Here is a 13,450-nt window from a genome sequence, read left to right as displayed (position 1 = left end):
TGTCAATGCTGCACGCAATTTCTGGGTCAACTCACTCCTTTCTTCTAGTTACATCTAAAGCCAAGAGATGGTGACAGCGCAGTTCACTTGAGTGTGTCATGCACTTAGCTTTTAAAACTTTAACTTATCAAGTTAAAGAGTATGAATTGCTTTTGTTTCCTTCAACTGTAAGAAACGCGTGTCTTGTCTTGTTACCCTTCAGTCTCTGCTCTGTCAGCTTCGTGGTCTGTGGGAGCTGTCAGATTGTGTGTGATTTTATGCAAACCTTTCTTTGGAAATTTTCTTCAGGTCAGCAAAGAATGGTACACAGTATAAATTTTAGAATCCAGCAGGCTCACTTTAAAAATCTACCCAGTCATTTTAGTCAGTCTGCTATGGATTTCCTTCTTCTTCCACATGAAATGAGTAAAATTATATGGCTTGAAGTTCTTGTAAAAAATGAAATAAGTTAATGTAGGGGTTGGTGATATAGCTTGGTGGTAGGGTGGCTGCCTTGCATGTGCAAGGTCCTGTGATCTCCAGCATGACCAAGTATGTTAATATAGAAAAGCATGGTCTAAACCTTTTATCAAGCGAAAACTTAATAATCGTTATCAGAGAACACCTTTGACTACTATGTTCTTTAAAGGCATTATATGTGTTGTGGTACTCAATTTTTTCATCTATAAAATTAGATGGTTCAAGCACAGCCTAGCATTTTCTTCAGGTTGCATTATTGAGTACCTGATACTGACAAACACTAAACTAAATAGCTTTTATTGAGTTGTTGATGAAGACAAGGAAAGCAGGCTACAAATTCAACAGGAAAACCTGATAGTCAAACAAACAACAAATCAAAGACTTCTTTCTGAAGTCAGGTCTCTGCCACTTGAAGAATGTGCCTGAAAGACTTTGGTAATGGATGCTAACAAAACAGAACTTTTTCATCAGAAAGGTGGTCTGAAGATATTTGGCTCATATTGGGGTTGTAAGTGTTAGAGGAAATGAAACATGGAGGAAGATCCACGCGATGCCTTACACAGTAAAAGTGATCCGATCTGTCAGATGAGATATGATCAAAGAACCATATTAACATATCATTGGTGATTCACTCTATCAACACTGGTTGTCAGAGACTTCTCATTCATTTCCCGGCCACCCAGACTCAAAACGACCACACAGAAACTGTATTAATTAAATCACTGCTTGGTCTATTAGTTTATGCATATTTCTAGCTAGTTCTTACATCTTAAATTAACCCACTTCTATCCATCTGTGTATTGGCACATGGCTGTGGCTTACCAGCAAGGTTCCAGCTCATCTGTCTGCTCTGGGGGCTATGTGGCATTTCTCTGACTCTGCCTATTCTCTCTCTATATCTCTTTCAGCCTGACTTTACTCTGTTAAGCCATTGGCCAAAAGTAGCTTATTTATTAACCAATGACAATAAAACATTCATAGCATATATCACCTCCCACATCACCTCCCACATTCTGTATAAATAAAAAGGAAACTTTTAACTTTAACATAGCAAGATTACATATAACAAACAAGAATGAAGCAAGAATCATAGTTCCAATATTTATATCTACTTTATTTTTATTATAACTAAGGAACACTGTAACTATTCTTCAACTCAATCAACATACCAGAAGGATATAATATTACCTAAGTAAACAGGAAGTGCTTTGTAAACAATTTCCAAAACACTAGAATTGACAGAGACATCTAGCTACCTGGACAGTCACCCAATTTTCTTCTGTAACATTGCAGGCACCCTCTTCAGCCTTCTGGTTTATAGTATCCGGCAGACTATTCCATGAAGCAGGAAATTTCAAAGATAGTTCCACCTATATTGGCAGTTTGTCAGTCACTTTCTTCTATATCTTGCAGAATGTCTAGCAGACTATTTCATGAAGCAGGAACCCCAAAGAACTGTCTTACCTTTAGGCAAGTTCAGCAGTCATTTCTCGGTGGGTTAAGAATGTCCAGTTAATACAGCATAATATCAAGCAGTCCAGGCAAAAGCAGTTTCTTTCCCAAATGGTTAGCAAACTCCATAAGGAACCTCTTTGAAGCCCGCCTTCCTGTTGAAGCAATTGGTACTGCCAGAAGCAGATGTGTCTCATTCTCAGGAAGAATCCTAAGATCTTTTGTTGTTGATGATGTTGTTTGAGAAAGGGTTTCTCTGTAGCTTTGGAGCCTGTTCTAGAACTAGCTCTTGTAGACCAGGCTGGTCTTGAACTCAAAGAGATCTGTCTGTCTCTGTCTCCCAAGTGCTGGGATTAAAGGCATGCACCACCACTTCCCACTTTCTAAGTTCTTAAAACATTTTAAATGCCATATTCTGTAGTTTTGAAAGGTTTGAAGAATAACTATCCATCTGAAATATATTTCTGTACATCTAGAAAATCTAACTAACATGAGTACAAGCTTGACTATTATAGATGCTATCTATTAACATATATTTCTTAATTAAACATTACATTTTTAAATGAGCTACACAAACACAATACCTTAATAAAGAGCAGAAATATGCATATAACGAAATTGATCTTAAATTTGTATCAATAAACCAAGATCCATACCAATGCAAAGCATTCATATCTGTAGCATATCTGCTCAGCAAAGTATTTATCATTTTCTCTTCAGGAAACATAATCCCCCAGAATTATTCAGTAACATTCATGATCACTTCATTTGTAAACAGCCCTAAACTGAAAGAAACCTCAACATTGAGCCACACATGAATGGTGGATTAAATTATGGTACCTGTGCACACTAGACAAAAATACAACCATAAAAGGAATTCGTTATTGACTCTTAGAGCAGCATGAATAAATCGCAACTTGGTTGTACTGAGTAAATAAAACTACACAAAAGTGAATGTTTAGACCTGGTGGGTGACACAAAGTGATTTCTTGCCTAACATGCTTGAGGCCCTGAGCTGAATTCCCAGTAACATACATTGAGAGGAGCACAGTAAGCCTTCTTGGTGATGCATGTGCTTATTTTCTAACTATAATATTATTGGCATGACTGTCCATCTACACATAGGAACTCTCCAATGTGTGTCAAATATATAAGCTTCTGGTCTGCCTTTCACAGTTCAATGAAGGTATTGGGATAGCTGACGGTTCTGTGCTGCTTTGAAGAACCAGGTTGTATTCACACTACACCAATATCTGTATGATTTTCTGTCTCATCCTCTCCCATCTTGTGTTTTACCATGCCCTTTTTGCTGTCATCTTGGAACTGGCCATTTGATTCTTCAAGACTTCATGATCCTTCTGACCTCATGACTTTGGTGACTGTCCCTCCTCTGTTCTCACACACTGCTCTCAAATGAAGAATAATAAGTTACATATATTATCTAACTAATACTTCAAAAGAACTAGTTGGGTTTTATTATGCTAGTCTTATAGTTAAAAAAAATTTAGTTTCCTGAAAGCAAACGTGGGAGATATGTATATATGGCAGCAAATTAAACCCAATGCTTTCTGCCTTGAAAGCTTATACTACTAATAAATTATGAAAGCTTCTAAGAAATGATATGTTCTCTTCCATAGTATGTAATATAATATAATCTGGTGGAGAAGTCCAGGAACTTTAGATACTTCTGAAATGGAAGAACAGCAGCCAGCTAAAAGCTAGCAAAAAATAGCAGCCTTGATCATCATGAATTCTGCTCAAAACAAGCATGAACTTTGAAGGCAGACAAGATCCTACCCCATCATACCTTGAACATTTAGAACACTTTAAACAATGAATCCACCTAGGCCATCCATCCTTCAGCTTCTAAATAAGGAAAGAGGTAATCAAAGGTGTTTTTGCTTTCAAATTTGTCATCATGTGCTACAGAGCAAAAGGAAACTGTCACAAGTACTTTCTGCTGAACAGCACTAGGAACTATTGATAGCTTTTTCTTCTGTTAGTAACTGATGCTCAAAGACACCATTTTTATTTCTTTGGCTTATAGTTTTTGGTCTGTAAAATGAGCTTTGACTAGCCTAGTTATACATTCTACTCTAAAATCCTGTGTCACAGAAATGTGTTTTACCATCTGTGCATATGGCTGTGTAGTTGACACCATGTCCCTGTCCCTCTTTCTCTCTAGACACTCTTTTCCCTTCAATGTTTTACCAAGTTAGCTGGCCCCTAAAAGCCTTACCAGCATGGAGTGGGAGGAGACACAGTAGCAGGAGATTGGAGTGATGGAGAGAGATGCTTGGGTCATTGTGTTCTCACTTCCTACAAGGATGCTATGTGCTAAAGAGGAAAGAACAATAAATTTAACTGAGGATGTGAGGGAACCTAAACAGGAAGCACTACAAATGCAACTTGTGCTTGAAAAATAAATGCCATGAGTACATTTGAGCTGACTTTTATGGGGCAATTAGGCTAAAGAAATCTTAAGAATAAGTGTCAAAATACACGACATCTGTGACCTTACAAGAACTGAAAGACATCCCTCCTATCCTCCTCCTTTTCATTCGCTCACTTCTATGCACAGATACAGTTAACAATAAATCTTCTTCTTTTATTGCTTTTGTTTTATCCTATTTTGTTAATATTCTTTAGAGGCCTATTTGTTTTCTAATAAGAGAAAGAAAGGTTGTGGATTGGATGGGAAGGGTAGTGGGGAGGATAGCAGAGGAGTTGAGAGAGGGAAACTGTGAACAGCATATATTGTATGGGAAAGGGCCATATATGATAAAAGAGAAAGAGAAAAAAGACATTGAGGTGTTAAAAATAAAATAACAAAATTTTCAAAAGTATACGAAGAAAAGAGAAGGAAATAAAAAGAAGGGGAAGCAATACAAGGAGTCAGGACAGAAAGGGAAAAGGGAAGGGCAGGACTGAAGGGAAGAAAGAGATTCTTTAAAGAAGAAAGTCTCATCACTCACAGGGCTTAGATAGCAGGCATGGCCGAGGCTCTAACTGACCTGTGGACACTACTGAGAAACTATGACATCATGAAAATGTGCTGTCATCATTAGACAGATGCATTTCTTATTTAATAGTAGTATTAGTGCAGTATTTATGGGGCATGGGGGAAACTCAGAGGCAGTGCATAGGTTTGAGGAAGGAGGTCATTCAGGGTGTGCTCTACAAGGGCAGGCCTTGTCCCTCAGCCATCCTCTCCTTTCTAGTTGCTTGATGCCTTGAGGTGAGCAGGTTTTCTATGTCACTTACATCTCCATGATGATCTGCCTTTCTGCAGGCTCAAAGCCATAGAGCCAGTTGGTCATGGAGAAAAGCCTCTGACAGTAAGCCAGCTTAAGTCTTCCTCCTTTCAAATCGATTCTCTTAGCCATTACAACAGTCATCTGTCATTACAGCAGAATGTGACAGACACAATCACTAAACAATATGGCAGCATCAAAACAAATCCTATTCTTAGACAAGCAATCTATTTAGAAAGTTCTACGCTAGCTGTGCAATAGGAGAACCAAGATGGAAATGAATGTAGCCATGGTGTTTTGGAAGTAAACATGCACATCTCACTGTTAATAGTATGCCTGTGAGCCAGGGACCTGGATGATGGAAGAGGGCACTGGATGGCTTAACAAGACAAACCCAGTCATTAGTTGTAGGTGAGAACAAAACCGCACATAGAATCTAGAGATCTGAGCTTGTTGAGCTTCATATCAAGTAATATGCTGCTTTGCAATTCTCAAATCACCTCCTACAAACTTCCTTCTCCCCATTTCTTTACTACCCAATTCCAAGTTCAAGGATGCCTTACACAAAATTAATCCCCAAATCAGAACATCAGTAAATGGAGCAGTCAAATAGTAACAAGAGAGGGGAGAAGATAATGAGGCTGGAAATATTAATTTAGTCTCCAATTATTTAAGTAATTATGTGTGTGGTAGCCAGATATTGTGATGTAAATCTCATTCATTAACTGCTTTGTCTTTTCCAAGTTAAAAAAAAAAAGGTGAAGATTTACATTTTAAATCAGGAGATTTTAGTTAAACAGCACTGCTATTTAGTGGATAAATAGTGTAGCATTCAAAATCTTCATCCTCACAAGTAGACTTGTGGTCCAAAGCACAGGTATGTTCATACATAGTCTCTTAAAAGAAAGATTTGTTACTTAATATGATGGTTGATTTTAAATGTCCGCTTAACCTAATCTAGCATCACCTAGGAGAGAAGTTTCAGCAAGTAGCTGTACAGATCAGGTTAGCTGTAGGCATGTCTGTGTCTTATCGATTGTGTTAATTTGTGTGGAAAGCCCCCATCATCTGTGCGCAGCTCCTTTGTCTACACAGGGGATCCCGAACTGTGTAAGTACCGAAAACAATCAGAATACTGAGAATCATACATTCATCCTCTCCACTCTCGGATGTGGATGTAACTACCGGCTTCGAGTTGCAACCTCCCTCCTATGATGAACTGTGACCTAGAACGTGAATAAACATTTCCCCACACCTTGTCTTTTGTCAAGGTAATTTATCGCAACAACAGAAAGGAAACTGGAACATTGTTTATCAGCGAGAATGCATTCATCTTAAATCAAGAGCTGAAATACTACCAGTAACTGATACACATTTATTTCTCTAAAAAAAAAGAACTTTTAAATCATACATCTCTTCTGTTATATTAAGCTTTATTTTAGTTGGTAAAATCTAAATATTATCAAAATATTAACAGTCTGTGAAAATTATAGTAATTTAGAGAAAATTCAACAGCTTATAATTTTGGGGCAAGAAATACAGAGTTTTGTATAGAAAAATATAATTTTTGCTTTCAAATACATGGTTTGTACTATATGCGTAATGGGGATAAACTGGAATAAACTCACCATCTCCTGGTCTGAAAATAAACAAGCACTTTCCGAACAATTAATAGAACTTTACATCATTCATCTTGAGGAATTGTTTAACTTTTGTTGTTTGGTTTGATTTTTTTAGACAGAGTTTCTCTTGTGTAGCTCTGGATGTCCTGGAACTTGCTCTGTAGACCAGGTTAGCCTCAAAGTCACAGAGATCCACCTGTCTATGCCAAACAAGTACTGGCACTAAAGGTGTGCACCACCACTCAATTAATATAATTCTTTAATAAAGATTTATTTCATTTTGAATTATGTGCATATGGGCAAGTGTGAGTGTGTGAGTGAATGTGTGTGTGTGAGTATGTGTGTAGCCATGGCATGCGGAAGAGCATGTCTCCTGAAGCTAGAATTACAGGCACCTGTGAGCTCCCTGAAATAGGTGCTATGAACTCAACACAGGTCTCTGTGTGGAAATAAGTGCTTTTAACTGCTTAGCCATCACCCCAAACACAGACTGCATAGCTTCTACAGCCTCTGTATTTTCCATGAATTTCAAGTAGTAACTGTCTACATGATATAGAAGACAAATGTCTCCACTCTTTGTCTTGATACTGAGTTGATCTTCCTTCTTACATCTTTCAAATCAAGACTGAACTTTAGTGAAAACCATGTGATATTTTTAAACTGGTATCATTATTCATTATAGACCTACCTTTTAAGCATTCTAGAATTTTTTTTTATCAATTGTTAAGAAGTTCAAAGCTCTAAATAACTGTCAGCCCTGGGTGATAAACAATATTGAACATGCATCCTAAAATAAAATGAAGTAATTCAACTAAAGCGAATTTAGGCATTGTTGTTTAATCTTCACAAGTCAGTATGATATAAACATGATGTAAGCTGTTGTCATGATTTGAGGATGTAATTCTGGGGATTTAGATCAGCATCACCTGAAACACAAACCTTGCTTCAGCATTTCAAATGGTTTGTGTGAATTGCTGTACTGGTGAAATAATGAGTTCTAGTTCACAAGCATGGAAAGGAGAAAATGACCAAAGTGCTAATTAAATCTGAAGTGCATAAATTCCCGGAATGATAAATACATCGGGGAATGTGGTAATTCCAAATGCCAGCCTCATTTGCACTGAACTTCTAAAACTTTTAATAATGCTTTAATTTTTCACCTTTATAGAAAACTGAAGGCTCACTTTTACCAAAGGTCATGCAGGAGCCCAATTGTAGACTGGAGCAACACATTCCTGGGCTTCCGAATCTAGTGTGAGCAGCCTGGTTAGCAGGACACATCCTGCTAAGCCAGCGTGGTGCTGGGGAAGCCACTATTCACCTCTCAGCAGCACACAGTTACTTTTCTGTCTGTACTTGTCCTCTTGTATGTTTTCATGCTGTTTCTCTTTCTGTTTGACTTTTGAGGTCACTTTTGGTATAAGGTGGAATACCTTAGCTTGGTAGTAAAATGTGCTGAGTAATATTAGAGCATCAGGTAATAATAGCTGAACTTGGGGTCACCTTTCTCCACCACTTTAAAATGAACTGTCAAAAACTATCACAAAAAAGTAACTTGAAAGTTTCTTCATCTTTTGGATAAAAGAAGATATTAAGTGTACTTATTACATCAAATCTTAAAGAGGAGAAAGCATCTACCACTTCATATTTTCAATGGGGCTTCTGTGTCCTACTTATTATCTATCACCTTAGAGGAGGTTTGGACTCCCTTGGAAGTTCTTGCTTGCTTTTTTTTTTTTTTCAATGAAACAGGAACAAACCTTTTTAATACTTTTCAGAATAGCTATTCTTCCAGACGGAAGCCTGCGGATCCTAAATGCTTCTAAAGCAGATGAGGGAAAGTACATTTGCCAAGGAGAGAACATCTTCGGTTCTGCAGAGATTATAGCTTCACTGTCTGTCAAAGGTAAGATAACAGGTAACATGCCCGATGTTCCACAGCCGCGTCTTCCTAGCCTCAGCATCAGGGGGAGAAAAGTAAATACAATTGCATGTACATGTGTTTGCATTTATTGGTGTGAATGTCTTGATTTAAAAGTTTGCTAAAAACACAGAACTAATAAAACCAAGTTTTCACTTTCATCACTTAAAGAATTAAAACAAAGCAAGGAATGGTGGCTCACACCTGCAGCACCAGCATTTGGGCTGACATTGCTTAGTGATAAAAAGCTGGTGGAATGGCAAGCAGAGAGATGGTCCAGTAGTTAAGAGAATTTACTGCTCTTGCAGAGGACCCAGGTCCTATTTCCAGCATCAAGTCAGGACACACACACATGCACACACTCGAGGCAAGAAAATTACTGTGACTTTAAAGCCAGCCTGAGCTAAAGTGGAAAAACACATAAGAAAAATATAAATAAATGAACACACAAAAACCGAAAGGAGTTCACTATTTGTAGAAATTTCAGTATCTTCCTTAGAACAAAATTAATAAAAGAATAAAAATGTTTATGAATTTTATTCACGATAGCAAAATTTAAAGAATGTTAAAAAATAAAAATTTGCTAGGGTAGCCCCATGACAGAGCAATTACTTCATATGCCTGGAGCCTTGAGTTCATTCTCTAATATTTCCCCCTCTACCAGAAATAATTTTCGCAACAACTTGTCGTTACTCTACCCAGGGATTGGGGCAGAGCAGAGTAACAGTAAGAGAACCCATCCCAGTGAGTGAAGGCATCCACCTAAAGTCACCTGTGCCACAGCTGTTCCGAGATATTCATGGGTACATGTCTTCAACGCCTTCATTTCTGTGTGAAGTCAATCTTACTGCCTATAGGCTTACTAATTTCCTAGGTCTGAATGAACTTTATTTCAGGTCAATGACATTGTTTGAAATAATTTAGCTATTTTTAAAAAATGAAAGTGGGGGCTGGAGAGACAGATCAGCAATTAAGAGCTTTTGCTACTCTTGCAAATTTCCTGGGAGCCATGTTCAGTGACTGGTAACTCCAGCTCTGGTAACTCTGATATCCTCTTGTAGTCTCCATGGGCAACTTAACTAACAAGTACACAGAGGGTAAACATCAAAATAAAATCTTTAAAACAGTTTTTAAACTCTTATTTTGGGTAGCAAAATCCCATCAACTAGCAAAGTAGTTTTGTAATAACTGAATTATGAAGTAACTGTTTCCTTATTATACATCTATTACTCAGAAGTCATAGTTGGCCTACAAAAACAGGGGGGAAAGTTGAGGTTTAGAAAATGAAGAAGAGTTTTGGAGATAAGTAGTGTGATTCACAACCGGTATTATAATTAATGCTAACAGACTGTTCACTGGAGATACAATTTGGTTCACCTTGTTCTACCTTAGAAATAAAAACATTGCTCAAATAGTCAAAACTACAATAGGAGAAAAGGCAAACATCAAGGTAAGAACAGAATATAACGTTTTCAAATATTTCTATACTTATCAAACATTACTGGCATTCACCCTAGTGGCCCAGTCTTTGTCCTGGTCTCCCTGTATACTAGCCTATCTTCTGATAAGATGGCAATGGAACCAGAAACTTTTTATCAACGATAAATATTCTCCCTTAACTGTGAATGAAATGGGAAATAGGGTTGCTCAAAAAACATTATCCCCACAAACCTTCAACTACAGTACACTGCCTGTGCTGTCTGACGAAGCCATAACTTAGACTACCAAACATGGCATCACCTCAAGAGGATTCAGCTTTACAGTCTCACTCTTGCCTTCAGCCTGTGCTTTTCTCAGAATTGCTCTCAAGGGTGCTAGGTATGAAAAGACCCCTCAGACAGCTAGAAGTATTGTTTTCTTGTGGGAGGATTCACTTACAAGTGATAGAGTTTGGAATAAAATAAAGCCCTTGCAAAGTCCCATGCCTCTCTTCCTTCCCTGTTTGTACCTAAGACAGAGAAAAAAATCTCTACTTTATTCATGACGCATCACAGTCACTTAATCTTAATCATTGGGTGTATTATCAATGCCATTTTATTGGTTCAATGTTCTTCTGAGTCCATAAAATAATTTAAAAAAATATCAGTTTTGAAATTCAGTTGTTTCCAGTAAGCAGTTAGGATATTCTTGCTGCAATAAAACCTTGACCACTCAGCTCTTTAAAGGTTTTATATAGTTAAACTAGCCACAAAGTATCAAAGTTATATTTTATAATTATACAACTAGTTCCTCTTCTATGACTCCTCCCAGTTCCTAGAGGGTTTTGTCCAGCAAAAAGCAAGTCCAATACTCCATTTGGAGAGTAATTTGTAGGGGTTCAGATGCCAAATCCATAGTATTTCAGCCTTTGATAATACAGTTGGAAGACACAAATCAAAATCTGGTGCATGTATCCAAAGCAGCTATACATGTTCCATGTTTAAGTTTTCTATACAGTTTGTGATGTGAGGTGTTGGGAGGTGATTATACTAATGCATGTGATTTTACCCCAATAGAACCCACAAGGATAGAGCTTACTCCTAAAAGAACAGAGTTAACTGTCGGAGAGAGTATTGTCCTCAACTGCAAAGCCATTCATGACTCTAGTTTGGATGTCACTTTCTACTGGACGCTAAAAGGACAACCTATTGACTTTGAGAAAGAAGGTGGACATTTTGAAAACATCAGGGCTGTAAGTTTATATACTTTTTCTTCTTGAGTAGTAACTGCATGTGTTTTGACTCAAATGTAAAAATTTTTTTATCTATAAAGTGCCAAAAAGAGCATAGAGAAAACCCCATGCGATTAAAACAATTACTTTTTTCTACTATTTTATGTCATGTAAAACTGAAAATATTATTTCAATTCCCAGCAGGAACTTTCCAAATCATTAGTATGTGAGTCTGGTTTCCTCACCTTTGCTAAATTAGTTTAGTGATAGCATAAATGTTTCCATGTTGTTTCTAGATATCATATTGCTATATAAAGTAACTATTCTACTATTTAAATATTTGTTTGCTGTAACTGTAATAAAATAAATGAGTGTTCCCTGCTCCTTACTAAGTAGTGAAAATTTTGGAGGCTCACCAGTTTGTTGGAAGCTATAAAGGTTAAACCCACAACACATAGTCATACATGCTCACTAGCTTCCAATAAATGTTCATGGACATGTATCTTTCTTGTCTGTCCAATATTTGTATTTTAGTAATATTTAATATTAAATATCTGATAGTAATCAATCAAACAGAGTGATAAATTATGTGCACTGCATAGTACAGACCACCTCGGTTTTGAACCGCATAAAGAAGTGAGAGAAAGTCAGTGCTCCACGGATTCATTGAGACATGAAAGAGCAGCTTAGTGAGAGAGCGAGAAAGGCCAGGGAACAAATGGTAAGGGCGGTGAGATGGGCCTCGATTTTCTTTCTATATTGACTAACAGGTTTGGCCCAACTACACTTTTCTGTAAAAAGGTAATATTAAATGCCATTCTTAATATTCTAAAAATACTTTGAGAAACATTAGAAAGTAAAAATGATAATGAATCCAAATGGTGAAAGTCACGTTGCATTGGACTTAGCTTAAACTAATTCTGTGATATCATGGAAGGAAAAGGTCTTAAAGCTAAAGTTAGTAATTCTTTGGACGGAGCTCAACTCCATCCCTTGTCAACTACAGGCGCTTCCTAGAGCCATCTTCTTACAACAGGAAGTAAAAATCTGCACCAGATAATTTCTGCAATTCTTCTCAACTTGAATTCCAATCAAATCCTTTCCTTTAGAAAGGGGAAAATGGACTTTAGTGCATTTGCCAATATGACATAAATTGAACACTTCATGCAAATTATCCCAGTTTACTTTGCACCTAAGAGGGGAGACTCTATGTCAGAAGCACATTCTAACTGAATTTCTAATTGTCATATTGAGCAACCAGTTGTAGTTGGTTAAGTTGTATGTAAAATATTTAGATCGTACCAAGTTCATTTTTTTACAACTTGAGTGGGATTTCTCTTCCTCTGATTTAACTTAATTATACACTCATAACATTTTTTAATCACATCATTAAACAGAACTCAAACTATTATCTACACAAAAATAGACTGATAAAATATGTTTTCTCAGGATTAGCTGCAAATATTCATTTTAACAACAATCATATAAAGTAAAAAATGACTTTCTACATAGAAGCATGCCCTACATTTTAACATAACAATAAACAAATTGATGGACTTGAAAATGTTATAAGATAAAAGAATTTTGGGTGCTGCCTCTTAGATGTGACCATTTTGGGCTGATATCATTTCTATAAATTAATATCTTTGGTGTTTTTCATGAATGCCTGATCCACGCTCTTTGTGTGTGTACACAATCTTTTCCTTAAGAGATGCAAAACTGGCCCCTTGCTCTATGCCAGTCTTGTGCACAGTCATAAGCCATATTATAATCAATCTTTGGAGTGAAAAAAAAATCTCTGGCTTTAAGGCAGTATAAGACTTGTGTTTTAACATATTGGAAATGATTTCTAGAAATAGGTGTGTACTTAAGATATTTTGTAGAATCAAAGCTGTGAAATATAAAAGGAATTGCTCATTACAAATCTCTCGAGCATTTCAAACCCTGGTTTGTGTTAAGGTTATAGACTGCATGAGGTTCCCCGTTGCCCCTGCTTCCCTGTAGGTTTATGTCTGAACAGCACTGGTGCTTTGGAGTGATTTGAAATGCTATCAGTAAGAAGGCTTTGAGAGACCCTGTGAGCTGTTGCAGA

The 13,450-nt window shown here is 37.0% G+C and overlaps 1 protein-coding gene across 1 annotated transcript in view; it reads left to right on the top strand.

Annotated features, from left to right (window-relative positions):
• Cntn5 (contactin 5) overlaps positions 1-13,450 on the top strand; it is a 1,215,881-nt gene that overhangs the window by 1,064,651 nt on the left and 137,780 nt on the right. Inside the window, exons 14-15 of the mRNA XM_057767831.1 lie at positions 8,566-8,693; positions 11,204-11,379. Of these exons, the coding sequence (XP_057623814.1) occupies positions 8,566-8,693; positions 11,204-11,379 (304 nt within the window). The remainder of the gene's footprint in view (positions 1-8,565; positions 8,694-11,203; positions 11,380-13,450) is intronic.

Source organism: Chionomys nivalis, chromosome 4, assembly GCF_950005125.1.
Source record: "Chionomys nivalis chromosome 4, mChiNiv1.1, whole genome shotgun sequence".
Classification (NCBI taxonomy): Eukaryota; Metazoa; Chordata; class Mammalia; order Rodentia; family Cricetidae; genus Chionomys; species Chionomys nivalis.
The sequence above is the reverse complement of the archived record's forward strand: the minus strand, read 5'-3'. Positions and strand labels throughout refer to the sequence as shown.